The sequence below is a fragment of the Chionomys nivalis genome, chromosome 12 (genome assembly GCF_950005125.1).
Source record: "Chionomys nivalis chromosome 12, mChiNiv1.1, whole genome shotgun sequence".
Taxonomy (NCBI): domain Eukaryota; kingdom Metazoa; phylum Chordata; class Mammalia; order Rodentia; family Cricetidae; genus Chionomys; species Chionomys nivalis.
This window is the reverse complement of record NC_080097.1, coordinates 62,554,053-62,572,642: the sequence shown is the minus strand read 5'-3', so window position 1 is coordinate 62,572,642 and position 18,590 is coordinate 62,554,053. Positions and strand designations below refer to the sequence as shown.

Genomic DNA, 18,590 nt, shown 5'->3' with positions numbered 1-18,590 from the left:
ACAATAAGCGAGACTTACATAGATATAATCTACATGGGAAGTAGAGAAAGACAAGATCTTCTGAGTAAGTTGGGAGCATGGTCACCATGGGAGAGGGGAGGGAAGAGGCAGGGAGGGGAACAGAGAAAAATGTAGAGCTCAATAAAATCAATAAACAATAGCGTGACTCCTTACTCTCCTTGCACTCTTCAATGGTGGCTACTCTTTGGGGGCCTGTTACCACTGGGTCTCCTCTTCAGCTTCTCCAGAGGCCTAATGCTCCCAATGCTTTGGGAGGCAAATAGCTCTTAGAGAGTTTTAACTGCAGATGGTACAATGGTCTTGCCTGCATGGTACCCTGGTTTCTAAAGCTTTGTGAAGCCTTGAGCTCCATGTCTCCCCAGTAAAGAGAGACAGAGGCCTAGAGAGATGCTCTGAAACTGTGTTTCCTGGACAGTTCAGTGTTTGGCAGAGACAGCAGGAGCTTGTGTGAAGCTAGCTCAGCGGCTGCTGCATGTCCATATCTGAGACAGGCAAAGAGCAAGACTAAGGGGGGAAAGTAAATCCAATTTAGTCACCAAATAAAATAGGGATTTCTATAATCATAGAAAAGTCCATAGTGAAGCAGCTGACTGTAACCACGCCAAGCCATTCTGTGCATGGCTGGCTGTGTTTAATTTACCTCTCACATCCTCTCCAGCTCCTACACAACTGCCAACAGCCGAGCTCTGGAGCAGAAGGAATAATAATTCTCCCCACTTTGCAGAGGAGGAAAGAGGAGCTGAGATTAAACACACCCAGGGGTGTATTAAGTAAAAGCCAGGCTTAGAAGGCAGATCCTGAGCCACCAATGCCTACTCCCCTACCCACTAGACTTACATTGCCTGAAGTGAAATAAAAGGCCCTGAGTAAATAAGTATGGGAGAGCTGGAGGAGGGCTAAAGTCGAGACTGCCTCGATCTGGATTATCTGCAGACTGCCTTTCTTTAAAGAGTGAATCGTTGTCTCTTGGTCCTTGCTTGAATCAATCTATCTTAGGTCCAAGGAGACTTGGAATTATTATCAGCCAGGATAGGTCTATGTGACCCAAAACAATGTAGGTGGAAGGAGATGCCCTAATCAACATGAGAAAGACTGATTTGGGGAGTCCAAAACCATTGTTCCCCAAATCTGTGGCTTTGGTCAGTCCTAGGTTATCCACACCAATTCATCCTTTCCTGGGGGAGAGGTAAGTGCTTCCCACCCTCATGGAACTGCTCACCTTAGAGAACTTTGGTCTGTAAATAAAACTGGCCATATTCATAAACAGGCTAATCCTTTCAATTGTCATAACATGCCAAATACTAACAAGGTCAAAAATTAGGACCCAAAGCAATAGTGAGTGACTTGGCAGAGTATTCATCAGACTTGACTGTGTAGAACCCATGTGAATAGCCCCTAGCCCAAGTAGACTACTGTATGCCATGGAATCTACTTGGCCTTGAGGGTGGAGCTTTATTCTGCCTCTGCCTCTAAGGCCTTATTGCTGAGTCAGGAATCCAGTCCACAAATTCTGTCCCTGAAGTCCATGGAAGTTACCTCCAACATATTAGCAACAGCCAGCCACGGGGAAGCCTGATGCATGTTGCAGTCAGCTTTCTTAACACACACTATATCACTTTGTCTTCTCCACAGGACTACAGATCAGTGTTGTTCCTATCACCATCCCTGCTTTCCAGATGAGAAGACCGGTGCTAAGTGAAGCTGGACTGGGAATACTGAGTCTGCCGTCTTCTCACTACTAATGTGACTGCATTGATGGGGACCCTTCACTCTACTTCCAGATGACTGGTCCCCAGAAGCACTGGTTATGGGTTTACAGTCATATAGGTGTTTACCTCCTCTTCATTCCCTTCATGCCCACTGATGGCAGTAGCTATGGCCCTCCGTTCCCTCCATTCCAGTGGTTCCCTCTCACATCACAGCACCTCCTTGGACTCTATTCCAAGCCACTGTCCCTTCTGGCAAAAGGGTGATGATGGCTCTCTTGTTGTTCACTTCCAGTAATTTCACAATAGCTACCTTCTCACATCTTAGACTTTTTCCAGTTAAAATCTTTGGGTATGCATCCTAGGAGCAAATCCCTTGCTCAAGTTCGCATCACTCTGTATGTAAAGCTAGGGTTAGGAGTCGCCTTACTCCAGAACCCACATTACACCAGCCTCACTCTGTATGTAAAGCTAAAGTTAGGAGTTGCCTTACTTTAGAACCCACAGTGCATCAGCATCACTCTGCATATAAAGCTAGGGTTAGGAATTGCCTTACTCCAGAACCCACATTGCATCAACTATCTTACCTTGGTTAAAGCACTACATATGGCCCCCAATGGCTGGGGAAATAATTTACCACCTAATTTCAAATCCTTAGCTCACTTCCTTTCTATCCTTTGTTACCTCTATATCCCAGAATGGTCAAGACCACTGTGAAAGTAGCCCCTAACTGGCCCAAGAGGTTGACTAGCAGAAGCCTTTCTCTGACTTAGATCAAGTCTATTCTTTTGCTTGTTGCCCATCGGTTGGTGAGCATACCAGCCCTGTAAAGATTTCTAATAAGACTGCTGTATACTGCCTGCCCTCCTCCCTGCTGACTCCCTGCACCTGACCTCCCAGGGAAGTCCAAACCACCCTTTGTTAGCATCTTTCCTCTTTCTGTGATAAAAACACCATGCCAAGGAAACTTAGAAAAAGAAGAGTTTGATTGGGATTACTGTCATGGAAGGTTAGAGTTTGTGATGACAGGGTAGAAGAGGACATAGTGACTGTTGGCTGGAGCAGCATTTGAGAACTCACATCTCAGCCCATAGGCAGGAAGCAGAGAACACACTGGAAATGGCATGAGTTTTCTGAAGCCTCAGAGCCCGCCCCCGATGGCACACCTTAATCAACAAGGCCATGTGTCCTAATCCTTCCAGTTTTAGCAACTGGGGACTAAGTAGTCAAATATGAACCTTTGGGGGCCATTATCATTCAAATTATCATCCCCTCCAAAAAAAAAAACCAACTGCATCTCTTTGTCTATTTATGATAGCCTGCGTTATGGTAAATAGAGCCTCCCCATCCTCTGGATCCTATCTTCAGCTCTAGGTTCCATTAGCCCAAGCAGGACATGCAGTCTCGCACATGACTTGCTCTTTCTCATAGGTGTGTATATGTTTTTTAAAACTTTTTAAATTTATTTGTTGTATCTTTCACATCATGCATCCCAGTTCCATCTATTTCCCATCTCCTTGCATCCACCATCTGCCTCTGCAATGCCCTCTCCTAGTTCAAACAAAATAAAATTTAAGAGAAAAAAAAGAAAGAAAAGGATAGAGGGAAAATTTTGTCATGGAAACACAGCAAACCTTTTTATCCACAGATCTTTACATGCAGGCTTTCCTTGCAGAGATTCAGTGGTCTAGTTTGAGGCCCCTGGTCTCTCCTACATCATTTATGCTCAACCCTCACTGGGACTCTTCCTGGACATCCCATTGCTGCCCTGTGTTACAGAAATCCTGCAGCCTTGGGTCCATACATTTCATGGAAGAAGGGGTGAGATTTTTACTGAAGCAACACAAACAACTTCAATTAAACCTTAAACATCCTTAAGACCTTTCGATACCCCGGTACCACGCTTTTCTCTGGATGTTTAACCCTGTCACACTTTCCCTCTCTCTAACTTCTTTCTCTTTCAATGCTCAAAGCACCCAGTCTCCTTGCTCTTCCTTTCGTGTATAGTTTTGTGCACCTTCAACAACAACCAACTTGCTATTGCATTTCATTCAGCCACTGTCTCTCCACAGCAGGCCCCTGGAAGCAGAACAGCTGCTCAATCAGTAGTCACCATGGCATGCTTGGAAGTAGGCAGTCACTCCCTCCTAAGACACTTGAACTTCATTATCCCTGTACTGTGCAGACGTCTGGCGAGGGAGGGGGTACATACGGCTGTGGAGACGATGGAACAATCAATGGTGCACACACTGTGCAGCCTGGTATAAGGCAAACAACCTAAGCACTCGGCCTCAAGACCTATGATACTACTTTTCTCTTGCTTAATTGGTTGCAGGACTCAGGCTATTGGTGGTGCCTTCCTGGCTTGCATTTCTAAATCTGTTAAGCCCATTTTCTCAAAGTATGACCCACAGGCCTGTAGTATAGGAAAAAAAAATCAGGAATTCACTAGAAACACAAACTTGCAGGCCTCTCTCAGAATAGGAGGAAAGGCCACCCCACTGAAATGAACTATATTAAAACAAGTATTCCAAGAAAAAGACAAAGGTCAGCTCCTACTTGCCTTCATCGAAGCCACAACAGAAATTTCTAAATATGATGCTATCATTTGTCTCCTGTCAACAAAAGCAAACTAATATGTGGTACAGTCTGAGCATGACACGGCCCGCCCAGGCGCGTGTGTTGAACACATGGTGCTTAGCTGTTGCACTAATGATGAGGGAGGAGTAGACTCTTTGTGGGGTGGAGCACACACACAAGAAGTGGATCACAGTGGATAAGGGCATGTGGCATTCTCTTCCCTTCTTATCCCTGCTTTTTTCTGCCCACAAGGTAAAGACACTTCTCTGCACAGTTCTATGGTCACGATGCTCTGTCCAAGTGTATGGGACCAACCACGGGCTGAATCCTCTGAAACTATGACCTAGAGCAAATCTTCCCTTCTTTCAGTCATTTACAGTGTGTGTTTTGTCACATCAAGGCAAAAGTAATTAATACAATAAGTGTTTGAGAAACTCGAACTTTCCAGTCTTGCTTTTTTCTCTCTTTCGATCTTTGCCTTTCCTGTCTTGTCTTCTGTCTGTGAAATTGAGACCTGAGATGGCATCTCTTTGAACTTTCGTTTCTTCATGTGCTACACCACGGTTCTCAGCACATGGTCTCCAGAGCAGACACATCAGCATTACCTATGCAGATTCTTTCATTTCTTCATGTGCTACACCATGGTTCTCAGCACATGGTCTCCAGAGCAGATGCATCAGCATTACCTATGCAGATTCTTGGGCTCTGTCAGGTCTATGGATCCAGAAGTCAGAGGGTGGGTGGAGGTCTCGGCAGGTGATTCTGATGCATGTTAAGTGACAGAAACAGTGCTATGCTTTTGCTGTCTCACATGTTTCCACATACAGTGGCCTCCGCCGTTGGCTGGTTTTCTCTTGCAGGTGCCCATAGCCCTCAAATTCTCTGACCCGTTTCCTGGTTAAGAAACTTTGTGAGAATTCTTGCTCTTATCCACTGTTCTCTCTGGCTTCGGTGCACTTCCCATTAGAGTCTTCATGTTATTTCAGCTGTGCACAACGGAGTTCTTAATATTCCTTTGCATAGGACGTGTTTGGCTTTTACACTAATTACTATTAATTATATTTATTTGCTTTATATATATTTATTAATTAACCCTCAGAATAATCTCTAAGTAGGGGCCTTATCTGTTCACATGATGCACCCCTAGAACCTGAATACTGTAGCATAATGCTCAGAAGTGTCTGGTAGAAGTTTTGCTGAGGATGAAAGTTTGCTGTGTTCACTTCATCCAACATGGCAGCTGCTGGCCATATGTGGTGCCTATTTGAGCAGCTGAAATGAGGCTAGTGTGACTAAGGTACTAAATTTAATTATTTTAGTATAATTTTAATTCACTTAAATTTAGATAGCAATGTGTGGCCACTTCCTACTGTACTGAACATCACAGCTCTAGACACTTAAAATATGTGTGTTGAATGAATGAATGAATCACTTATAAAAACACTAAGAATAAAATGTTTTCGATTCTCAATGGTTGATAAATAATGCTTTTTATTTTATTGACCCTGACTTAAACAATTCCCTTTCCTGCTGTGGACCTGATGGTATCTAAAACTACAAAGGTGACAAGCTTGTGGGCATGTCTGTCTGTAAGGGAGTTTCTAGACACGATTAATTTGAGGTGGGAAGACCCACCCTGATTTGGGCAGTACCATTCCATGTGTTGGGACTCTGGATTAAATAAAAATAAAAAAAAATGGCTTAGCATCTCTCTTTGCTTTTGGTCTGTGGACAAAATGTGACCAGCTGCCTCATGCCTCAAGGCCACGCCTTCCCCACTATGAGTGACAGGAGCCAGAGTACACCCTTCCTTTCTTGAGTTGGATTTTTTTAGGTCTTTTGCACAACTGACAAAAAATAACTAATACACCTTCTAAAAATTTTAATTTTGACTTTAGGTAGGAAATAGTCTTTTTAAGTAAAGCTGTTTTCAAGTCAAAACTAGTGCTATGGTAGAAAAAAATCTTAGTGGAGAGATTGAAAGGAAAAGGTGGGAGTGAGGCATATTAATCAGCTTAGAAGCAACTCGAACAGTTCCTCATGTGGAAGTTGTGGGTGTAGGAGCCAGAGGAATGGCCTGTGGTCTCTTCCCAGGTCAACGGACTTTCAGAGTCCTGACAAGATTGCTTATAGGCTATGGGACTCCTGGGGGATAGAGAGAAGATGAGCTTCTCTCTGAGGGAGGAAAAGTGGCAAAGTAGACAGGGAGAACATAGCAAACAACCGATTAGAAATCATCTTGGATATTAACTTACACTCCACGTCTTAACCTGTCAAATAGTCAATGGAACGCGCAGCCAACTGAGTAGGATGTATTAGATCTCTTCTTCTGTGAGGAAAACATTTCCAAGGCTTATCAGAAGTCTACCTACTGCAAAGTAATCTAATCTAAACTATCTCCACCTCTGGGCTGAGCCTGTAGGTCCAGGTCCACAGTAAAGCCCTTATCTTGTATGTGTAAAGCTCAGATTTTAAAGATCCAAAGAGATTGCTCAGTAGTTACTAGTACTGACTGCTCTTCTAGAGGACTGAGGTTCAATCCCTTTGTACCCACATGACTGCTGAGAACTAGTAGGACTCCAGTTTTAGGGGGTTTGACATTTGTTTCTAACATCTGTAGGCATTACATGCACATGGTACGGTAAACAGAAATATATACAGGCAAAGTATATATACACATAAGATAAATGAATCTTTTTTTCAAAAAAAAAAGTTTAGAGTTTAATTCTCAGTATTGAAAAATTTTTTGAAACATCCTGCCCCCTGTACTGTTGACGGCAGGACAAACTTCACTGCATTTGACCTTATCTTAACTTAATTTGCTTGTCTTTCTGTCTCCAAGACTATTAAGTATGTAATTTTACCCAAAGACAGTGGTCCACATTTTTCAGGTTAGTCCTGGATGGTTTGACACACAGTAAACTTTTTTTAAAATCAGATGATTAGAATAGAATAGAATCACACCGAGCTTCCTTTACAGGCTGCGCCGGAGATCCAAGAATTCTTCCAGCTCTGAAATCGCTCCATCCTCTGGCTACAGAGTCTCTAACAAGGAACATGTGGCCCAAATGTGTCATCTTCATTATTAGAAATATCATAGCACTAAATTGTGCTCTGATGTCCCAAAATATTCCTGCAGTTTAATAGCACATCACAGTTTATTACCTTGATTTGACCCCCCTTTCCTCCTCTCTCCCCATTTCCTCCTTTCCTTGTATCTTGTATTAGTTTATGTCTCCTCCAAATCTGCACCCCAAACAAAGGTGCAAACACCATAGTTGTGATGTCCTGGAGCCAGAATCTATATGAGCTAGAGAGGAAAGATTGTCGAGGATCACTGGGATGCTCCAGCATCAGGTAATGGAGCAAGTCACAGCACAAGGCTAGTGTCTGCCAAGCTGCACTTGTGGGGAATGGTGGACACTTGCACAGATTTGGTGACCACAGTATTGTCATAAAACAATAAGATTAATTCACTTCTGAGCTCTTTAGTCAGTTTTATCTACCAAGAATCTGCTTCAGGATGGCAGCCGACCATAATCTCTAAACAGAATGAATCTAAGTACCATTCACTGCGTTTGCAGCTCCAGGACCACAATAGCATTCTTCATCTTTCTCCTTGACCACCTTGTTCTAGAGTCTTCCACATCTGGCTGTTGTTTGAGCTGTTCCAGGTTGCCTGCTTGACTCCTGACCTCGAATATAAGAATCTCATGGCTCTCTGCCAAAGAGAACATTCTGAAACACTTCTTCCCAGACACTATCTTTAAAAAACCTTACAGCGTAATAATTGACTGACCCAACACTGCCATTTTCTGTTTTCGGAGTCTCCAGCAGTCTGTATACACCAGTTAACTCCCCTCAAATTTCTGTGTCTTTTGTTTCTAGACCACAGCTTGTATGCAATTAGTGCTTGCCATCTGCCTGAGCTCCATCCCAGTCTAGTACAGGTAAAGGCCTTAGCAACTGAAACATTGCTGGCAAGATATGCCAGAAGAGAAATTCAACATGGGGACGAATTCTCAAAGTCAAGGTGGCATTGCTTGAGTAATACTCTGAAGACTTTGATGAACTCCCTGTAAGGTGACCAGATGAGAATCAGATAGTCAGAGTATTTAACCCGTCAGCTTCCATATCCACCAGGTAAGGCTGCCAGACTAGCTCCCTGCATTGTCAGGCGGTATGTGTAAAAGTGTCAAGTGACGTTCTATGGTGATCCACAGAAGAGCAAACAGGAGACGGTGGCACAGACTGGCTTGCTACTGCAGTAGTTACAATAAAGGGGGACTAGAAGTGGTACAAGCTGTCAGAGACACCCCCTCTCAGACATCCTTGGGGGTTCTGGCTTATCCAGTATCATTCTAAGGGTATTAATAGTGTTGTTCACTTTTGCTTTCAGTAATGTTCTAGTTTACACTACAAGAACATTGTTAGCTAGTTGCTCTCTTCTCTGTCTGTCTATCACTCTCTCGCCCCCACCCCTTTCATACTCAGGCACTTTAAGAAACACTAGAAAACCAAGAGAATTTCTTAGTAATTTATTTTCTTCAGTTTTCCTACTGTTCTCAGCAGAACTGTCTCCAGATGGAATACACTTTGTCTTTGTTAGGACAAATGAAGCTCGAGCCCAAAAGAACAAACCACCTTTTACAAAGTCTTATGCAAAGTCTTGTGTCACACAGCTTCCATTATTTAAAGTGAAGTACTGCATTCTACAGCTACAGTCTGTGCAATGATTCTCCTCTGGGATAAAAGCAGAAGCACTGTGTTGAGTGTGATAAAATATCTATGGCAGCTTTGTGAATCCAGATGTCAACGACACATGAACACAGGGCATCTTCAACTTTTAAAATGGGGCCATTATCAGAGGACAAGCCCACCAATAACACAGCACAAATAGCATACCAGTGATTTTGTTTATTTCAGAAACAAAGCATTTATAAACTGTAACTGTGTGACAAATCTAATGATGGGTTAAGCCACTTCAAACCACTTCTCCAATAAATGAACAAGCTAAGAACAAACTGGACCCTGAATAACTTTATTGCACGCTATCTGCTTCAGCAGGGCTACTTTCAGAATTGTCAGGATATGGTGCAATATGCAGTATTCTTTATGACTCCCCTCCTGGACCAGTTGGGAATGGACTGCCTGACCAGAGCCAGTGTTCACTGGGCTGATGTACAGAAATTAAATATCTTAAAAACCACATTCAAACCATGACCGAAGAGCAATGCCATATAGTTTCAAGAGCATGGAAACTAAATAAAATTATGCCTCCTTTGATGTGTCTCTTGTTAGGTCACTATTACCACCAGTGGGATAGGCCACCAGTAGTCAATGACGACCTAGAGCATCTACCACAGTGGGTTTTGGGATTCTGTTAAGTGAATGTGGCCATGTTAATTACATGTTAAGAACACAGTACATGGCCCACAGAAGAAACTTAGTAGACATTAATTTTGTTATTGCTAAATTTAAAGAAATGAATTTCATTCAAATTTTTGAAATTTGTATTTGAGCTATGTAATATAAAGCTAAGTAATTCAATACTTCTCCAAAGTAACTCAAAGACTCTCATCACTTAGAAATAAGATTATTTTTTCTATTAGCAGCTACCTTTAACTGACTCCTAACCTTAAACATGATGAACTGAAATACACTCTCCAGAGCACAGTCATCCCAGAAGAAGATCCAACCAAGCAGTTTGCTGAATGATTACCCCATATGATTTTAATCCAATTATGCTTTTTTTATTTTCATACTAAAATACTATACTTTCAGAATAAAGGTCATTGCTCTTGGTTGTGTTTTGGTCATTCCTGCTGCCTTTTACAAGAAAACTGGAGGACAGTGGTGGCCTAGTGGGGACATTTAAAAAGTTTTGGTTAAAACAACAAAAGCGTAGGGTTTCACTAAGTGTCCTCAAAGGCATCATTTTTCTGAAAATATGTGGAATTAAAATAATGAACTGTGTACTAGAGAGATGACTTGGCAGTCTAGAGCACTCACTGTTCTTGCCATGAGTTTGAATTTGGTTCCTAGCACCACACGGTGCCTTAGAGCTGTCTTTAACTCTCATTTCATGAGAGCCAACATCATTCTTAGGCACACACGTGGTGCACATAAGGACATGCAGGGAAACCACTCAAACACATAAAATAAAAATAAGTAAATCTTTTAGATAAGGAAAATAACAAAAACATTATTTATTAAAACATGAGCCCTGTTTAGTCATTTTATAGCTGGGCATGATAGTGAATACCTACAATCTCAGGTGGTATAGCTATAATCAGGATGCTAAGGTAGGAGAATTGATCAGGATTTCAAAGTCAGACTAAACTACAATGTAACCTACTGACATTTGAGGATTCTTTAGGGCTCACAGGGCAAAAAAAAAATGCATGAAAAGATCTCAGGCACCAAACACAGAAGGGACATGACAGTCACAAATCCCCTCTTTCTCAAAGATGGGGAAAAAGAAGCAATGGACATGGTAGGAATGTTTTCTTAATATTAGTCAAGTGGAATAAAATGTAGAAAACATGCATGGCCTATTATAAATAACACAAAAAATGCCAGTTAGATTGGAGAGTTGAGCCAAACAAGACTTTAATCAATTTCTGTCACTTCAGTGAGTTTATTTATCTTCAGTATTTCCTGAAATGTCACACACTATCTATCCTTGTGTTAATTATGTCTTTCTGCCTAATTATAAAAACTTACAATCCTTGTTTTGAGGATCAAGACAAGAAGGGGAACATGCCCTCTAATCCCTTAGGGCATGTGAATATCACATTTGCCAACAGATGTTTCTGGAGTCTTTACTTTCCAGTTATGTACACTGTTATCAAAGCAACATTCATGGATTGCCAGATGCCAAATAAATCTTGTTGATGATGAATGTCAAATACAATCACAGGATTTTCTTCCAAGCTTTTCTCCTTTTAAACAATCACAGGAAATTGTAGAGAGGTAACAAAATAATATATAAATGATAATCCTAATAATGTGTCAAATTAAAACTATATTTGCCATACCATAAATACACAGGAATGAAAGATGTGAAAAACACCAAACTGTTAACAGTGCTTAGCTCTGGGAGTAGGACTGGGTAGATAAGCCATATTTTTTCTTATACTTTTCTGTTTCCTCGATTTTGCATTGCTACCACTCAGACCCTCCAAAATCCACCTGTGTGTTGATATGGCTGTGAAGAAAAAACTTGCTTCATGTCCCACATTCAGAAGCAAATAAAGTGCTTGATAACTGTCCTTGACAACTGTCTAAAGTCCCCAGAATCCATTCAGTACTGAGACATGGGAACAACATGGCTCACATGACTCCCTGGGCTGCACAAGCAGTCGCTGACATAGTCTTTATCAAGCCTGGCCTTAGTAGGGAGAGCCTTTGGATGGTGAGTTTCTCATGATCTCTCACCCACTCTGTCCTCCTAGCTAGAGCAAGCATCCCTCTATTGTTTTTTTTTTTTTTTTTTCCTCACTAACCTTTCCTCATTCTCTGGTCCCAGGTTTGGTGTTACTTGGTCTAGAAACATTCCTTCATCTTTTTGGCATGGTTGAATGCTCCTTTTTTGGATCCAACAGACCCACCAAATTAATCTATAAATTCTCTTCGGTGATGCAGTAACTACTCCTTACTTCTCTTGCTTCCACAAGGTATCCAAGCGATGCTGGTTCAGAAATAAAGAATACTGCCCAGTGCTCTTCCTTACCAAAGAAAAAATCTCTAGACATCATCACTCCTCTTGACACAGAGTGTTAAACTGGTAGTTTGTTTATTGTGGGGACTAAACCCAGGGTCTCTTGTGTGCTTTGGAGACATTTGAAACAAGATCGAATCAATTCAATTATAAAGTCATTTTGTATCTCCCCTCTTTTCTTTATCTCCTAAATGAGGAAACAATAAATGTGAAGTAGGGGTTTTGTATTAAAATTCCTTCTTGGAAGAATGTCCCTACTACTTTCTAGGGATCTATTTCTGTCTTGTCTCCCTAAAATTGCAGAGACATTTCCAATGTTTTGGTTCCTTCTTTTGCTTTTATGTTACTTGAGAAGAAAATGTTGGGCTTCAGAGTTCATAAAGAACCCTCAGTTTTTTGACCTGCTATCAACTTTCTTCCTCTGAGACATGAGTAGATGACCTCCCCTGCTTAGTGGTAACAAAATAATAGAGTTCACTGGCTTAACTTGCCTCTTTCCTATTCTGTGTTTTTATACTTGTGAGTATTGTTAAGAAAGGTAAAACTGGATTTTTTTCTTGGCGATGATGTAAATTATTCCCCCAATTCTACTCCCTCTCAGGTCTTCCACTTTCAGTCCATAAAATGTTATACCTTTTAGCAATATCAAATATCAATCCCGAACAACTTAGCTGTAGACTATGGTCTCAGGACAGAACTTACATTCTATCTTGTGAAGTATCTGCTTTTCTGTAGTGTATTGTATTTGTGTTTTTTTCTTATGTTACTGCACCTGCTGCCTTTTGAGGAAGGACAGTAATATGTTTGCTTTACTCAGGGAAAGATTTCAGAGTTCACCTAATATCATCCTGAGCTTTTGAGTAAACTAGAGAAAGAGAACAGAAATTGCCTTCTTACTTGTGCTGCTGTTTCCTCCTCCTCTCTTCCTTCTTCTTTGTCTCTTCCATTCTGTTTCTCTTTCTGTGTGTTTACATAACAAGCATTTGGGAGATTTAGCAAAGAAGTAGACCCATCTATTACTCAGATGGGATACCTATGGTGCATGTATGTAACACGAGCTTACAGGAGAAATTTAATAAGATGATGCTTCTGGCCCTGTTGACTGCCAGGATCTGTAATTATCAGAATAACATAACGAGGTATCACTCTTTAGTCCATCCCAGCTTATTGGTTTAATAGCTACCCAAAAAAGAGTTGTATGTCCTATGGAGTGCTACATGTCCAAATATGGTGTCTATTATGTAATATGTAAGCATGTCCAGTTATTAAACTACAGTATTAGGTTAATAGCATTCTTTTTTTTTCAATTTATTTCCATCCTAAAAGCTTACACTCAGTCTTTGTAATTAAGGAAGACAATTAACTGAGCTTAAGCTCAATTTAAGAAATCTTTCATCTCCACATTCATCCTGAACATCAGTTCCTTCTTGGCCTTATTTGTTCCTCCTAGTATAATTTCCTTTGATGAGAAAGATGGAACTCAAAAGGGGCTATGGAGATATATGGTCCTTTCCCTGTCAATGATCTTCATTTGTTTTCTTTAACTTGTTTGGCTTTGTTATTTTTGTAATGAGCTAAATATGAGGGTAGGGGGTATAGCTCAGTGGTAGAACATTTACTAAGTATGCATGAAGTCATAAGTCTGATCCCCAGCACCATAAAAATAAAAATTCATTCATGACTTTTTTCCAGCACATTATTCTGTCATGTTACACATGACTTGTGTTAGTATTTTTCTTCCATCTTTTTTATATTCATATTTCTTTCCTTGTTATTACAACTGTTCTTCTCAGTTGTTTGACATTTATTACATTAACTGAACAACCTTTATACACAATTATTTATTTTGCTGAATATAAAAGAATTCTAGGTCTCAAGACTTTGAGTCTCATATTTTCTGGAAATCAATAAAATCATCCTTTAAAAATATCAAGAGAAAATCCAGTTTAAGAAAAGGAACAATTAGATTCTGATATTAAACCAGCAAACCCAGATCTGTGATAAAGGACAATACCACCTATTTCCTCCATACTCGAAATCACTGCGGGAAACTGGTCGAAAGCTTGGCACAAATGTGTGGCCTTTGTGAAATGTCAATAACTTCCAGATAATATAGCAGGGACAAGCAATCCCAGACACTGCCTAAGGGCAGACTGTAAGCAATAGAGTCATACTGCTAGCTGGAGAGGCTGCTCGCTTTCACTGTAGTCTTCCCTCTGCAATTTGCCTTTTGTCAGAGCAAAGCCTGTTTCTACAAAGGACCTCACAGCTATAAGTCTGTGCCAAATAACATAGCTTTTTCCCAAAGCTGTTTCTCAGCAGCCGACAGGGATGGAGATTATTCATATCCACAGAAATCACAAAGATGATTTGATCCTACACACATCCCCCCCACACACTATGGATGTGATTTAAATGGTGCTTCATTTGAACTTCTACAGGAAGAAAATACACAGAGATACACACAGAGAGAAGCATTAGACATTCAGAATATCACTCCATATTGTTTTCATGGCAGTAACATTTTAAGTCTTGGGCTTCAAATGTGTGTACGTATGTTTCAAAATAAGGGCACTTGCTTATTATGCATGAAGTCATGAGTTTTATCTCCAGTACCACAAAAATAAAATAAAATAAAAACAGAATAATGAAATGATGAAGTGCTTTAGTATTGGCTAAGATACAACCACTTTAAATATATTCTCAAACGGTACTTTACAGTTTTCTTCACGGCATGTTTGACCTATATCAGGGATAGAGGTACTGCAAGTTTCTGGAAAAGCACCACAAAAGAAGTGTATGAGCTGCAGTCAAGGCTAAGGCATTGCTATGGGAATCTCTTGCCCTGGGATACTAATTAATTCTAAATATTGCATACAAATTCAGCCAGAAGCTAGTGAAAGAAGCAGCTCATAGAAGATAGAAAAATTAAAGAAGTTTAAAATAAAAATATTAATCTTCTGATTATAGCAAATGGGACCAAAAGCATGGTAGAAACTTCCTCTCCTCAGTCTGCCTTCTGTTTTTTTTTTCTAGTAGCTTCTCTCATTTATCTTGCCTTTTATTTTCTCTTCCTTACTGTGTTGTAGTTTGTTGGGTAGGGTGACTAGGGAAAGTGTCCTTTCCCAGAGTCCTGCTCTCCTTCATTTTTTAGTTTCATGATAAAAATATTTAACATGGGACCTACTGTCTTAACAAGATTTTATGTGAAAACACAGCATTGACATGTAGGCGCTATGCTGTACAATATTGCATTTTTGCCTATAAGTGCTATACTGTACAATATTGCATTATTTCCTATAAGTGCTATGCTGTACAATACTACATTATTTCCTATAGGTGCTGTGCTGTACAATACTGCATTATTTCCTATAGATGCTATGCTGTACAATATTGCATTATTTCCTATAGGTGCTATGCTGTACAATATTGCATTATTTCCTATAGGTGCTATGCTGTACAATATTGCATTATTGCCTATAGGTGCTATACTGTACAATGTTGCATTAGTTCCTATAGGTGCTATGCTGTACAATATTGCATTATTTCTTATAGGCACTATGCTGTGCAATATTGCATTGTTGCCTATAGGTGCTATGCTGTACAATATTGCATTGTTGCCTATAGGTGCTATAGTGTACAATATTGCATTATTGCTTATAGGTGCTATGCTGTACAATATCACATTATTGCCTATAGGTGATTTGCTATACAATATTGCATTATTACCTGTAGGTGCTACACTGTACAACCGATGCCTAGAACCTATTCAGCTTCATAATTTAATACCACTAACCAGCACCTCCTCATACCTCCCTCAGCTCCCTTTCCTCATCCTTGGCAACCATCATTCACATGGGTTTCCGAACATGACCAATTAGATGGTTCATGGCCTTTAGACTTATGCAGCACTTCTTATGGGTCTGGTTTATTTCACTCAGCAGACAGTCCTCCCACATCCGTGTCAGAGTACCAGGACTTTTTTCTCTTGTTTTTAGCACTGAAGAATAGACTAATGTGTAGCACATTTCTTTTTTTTTTTTTTTAAATATTTATTCATTTATTATGTATACAATATTCTGTCTGTGTGTATGCCTGCAGGCCAGAAGAGGGCACCAGACCCCATTACAGATGGTTGTGAGCCACCATGTGGTTGCTGGGAATTGAACTCAGGACCTTTGGAAGAGGAGGCAATGCTCTTAACCTCTGAGCCATCTCTCCAGCCCCAGCACATTTCTTTATACAGACAGTGAAGTAGGTTTGTACAGAAATCTGCTGTGGTCTAAAGAAACCCCTTTTCTATGCGTGCTCACGTGTGCTTACGGGAGGTAGACATCGCTGCTAGAGGACACAGTCACGCACACGTCATCTTCACTGTGAACGTGTGACTGTTACTTATGGCCTTTATATACAGCAGTTTGAAGAGGCAGCCCAGAGCTAATCTAAAGCTACAGGTTGAACAGCTCTAGGCATGACTGACCATCCATATCGCCCATGTGTCCTTGAATTAAAAAAAAAAAAAACCTATTGTTAGTTTGCCATATACATCTTGTCAAGAATGCAGGTACAATGTCCCCTCACGCTCGCTGGTTTGAAGCCTGAGGAGCACAGCAAGAGTCTGCTCTTAGAAAGCACCACTTACTCAGAAGCAGGACAGCTCTCCCAGTGAGACTGACTCACCCGTGAAAGTCAGCACTTACGTTCCTGGTCTACTTTAAGAAATCTGACTTCAGCCCCATTTAGGAACTCTAGCTTTTGTTTGTTTCCATCGAACTTTTCATTTCCCTTATCAGTTTTACACAGTTGCTTTCTGATCAAAAGAGTTAAACTTACTTGATGAAAACGTGTGTGTGTGTGTGTGTGTGTGTGTGTGTGTGTGAGAGAGAGAGAGAGAGAGTTAACCATCACTCAAAAATGGATTCCATTTTCCTTTTAGTTCCCTAGAAATGATACATAAATCCATGTGGGATGGAAGAACTTGTGGGAAAAATTCATTCGTATCTTTCAAAGCATGGGGGAAAGGGCACAGAACTGAAAATACAGCACAAAGTTTGGGTTTAAGGAGGTCCTCATGCTGAGTCCGCAGATGTAACTGATGATTAATTCTTTCTCTCCTCCGCTTACGTTCCATCTTCAGTAGAATGGAAAAAAATATATGTTCTTTCTCACCCAGAAGCTATGAGGAGTAATCAAATAGACCTTGTCTGAGTATAACAGGCTTTAATGTCTATGAACAAATTCTCCATGGTAACAGCACTACTGGTAACCTTTATCTATCCTTGGAACTGATCCAAGCCATACTGCTAAATGCAAAGCACTAAAATCCCCATATACCCAGATTCAAACATGGTGTTTGAATGTGTTATTTGGTGTAGAAGAGGGAATTGCATTCCAAGGAAGATGAGAAAGGATCTAACGGTTCATCATCCTACATGTGTGACAGCTAGCGCTTCTTTACACACGAGGACTCAGGCTACTGCGTCACCTTCTACCGAAGAATGCCTGCCTTTTCTAGTAAAGCCAAAAAAGACCACTGGTGGCCCACTCCTTCCTAGACGTGAAAAAGTGATCCTCTGACTTACCACAGTAATGCCACATGAATACAGAACCAAGTAGCAGGGACAAACACTCCGGAAGCCTACACACCCTTATCTTCATGTCATCCTTTTTTTCTTCTCAGTTAATTTCAGTAATTTACCAATAGAATAGTTTGTATGATAAGCAAACAAGAATCTTCCATCACACCCATTGGACTAACAGTATTTAAGAGAGCAAGCATAAATTAAGGCAAAGGGCTTGTTAGTGTACAATTTTTAGTGCATTTTTTCTTACTAACAGTGAGACTAAGAGCCAAAAAAATAAAAACTGAGACTGAAAGGTTTAACTCAAGATATATACAAACCTGCACAAAACCCTAATTGGCTTGGGTATCTCAGAAGAAAGTTTTCATTCCAAGTGATAACTCATCCTTGATGCAGACATAGGGCACACCGATTTCCACAAGCCAACAATTTCAAAAAACTGTAGGAGGGTTATGTGGAGTTACTCTTTCTTAGAAACTGTCTATCCAAATCAAGGATGCTCTCATGGCAACACCATTTTCAGTCCAGTAATCCAAACCAAGGAAAAGGCAGTGAAAAAATACAAGGTATTTACTTTACCTAACCCAGCTACTCCTACTGAACATGTGTGCTCTGTGCTTCTGAACTGCAGCCCTTGGTGATGGCAAACACTGCAGAATAAGTGAACACTGCATGCTACATTTCGTGTCTAGGGCGTCTGTCTTTACTGCTCAGCACAAGAAAAATCTACTCTCCAGCAGAGACAAGGGCTGGACCAGAGGCCCAGTAGCAGCAAGGTGGTGAGATGTTGTTGCTATTTATTTATTTTCTTTCTTCTTTTTGCCCTCAAATAAAAAAATGAAACAATGATGTCATTGCATTAAACCCAAGTCCGATTCAGAATTCGTCTTCTGAGCTGTCCGCTAGCAGCATCACTCTGTCTTGCATGCTGTTGAATTCTCTCTGCTGGGGGAAGAAGACAGGAAAGCATTCAATTCT

General features: G+C 40.7%; 1 protein-coding gene across 1 annotated transcript in view; it reads right to left on the bottom strand.

Annotated features, from left to right (window-relative positions):
* Positions 1-8,941: 8,941 nt before the first annotated feature.
* The window catches only part of Armh4 (armadillo like helical domain containing 4), a 109,401-nt gene continuing 99,752 nt past the window's right edge, over positions 8,942-18,590 (bottom strand). Inside the window, exon 8 of the mRNA XM_057786032.1 lies at positions 8,942-18,557. Coding sequence (XP_057642015.1) covers positions 18,489-18,557 — 69 coding nt within the window. The 3' untranslated portion in view covers positions 8,942-18,488. The remainder of the gene's footprint in view (positions 18,558-18,590) is intronic.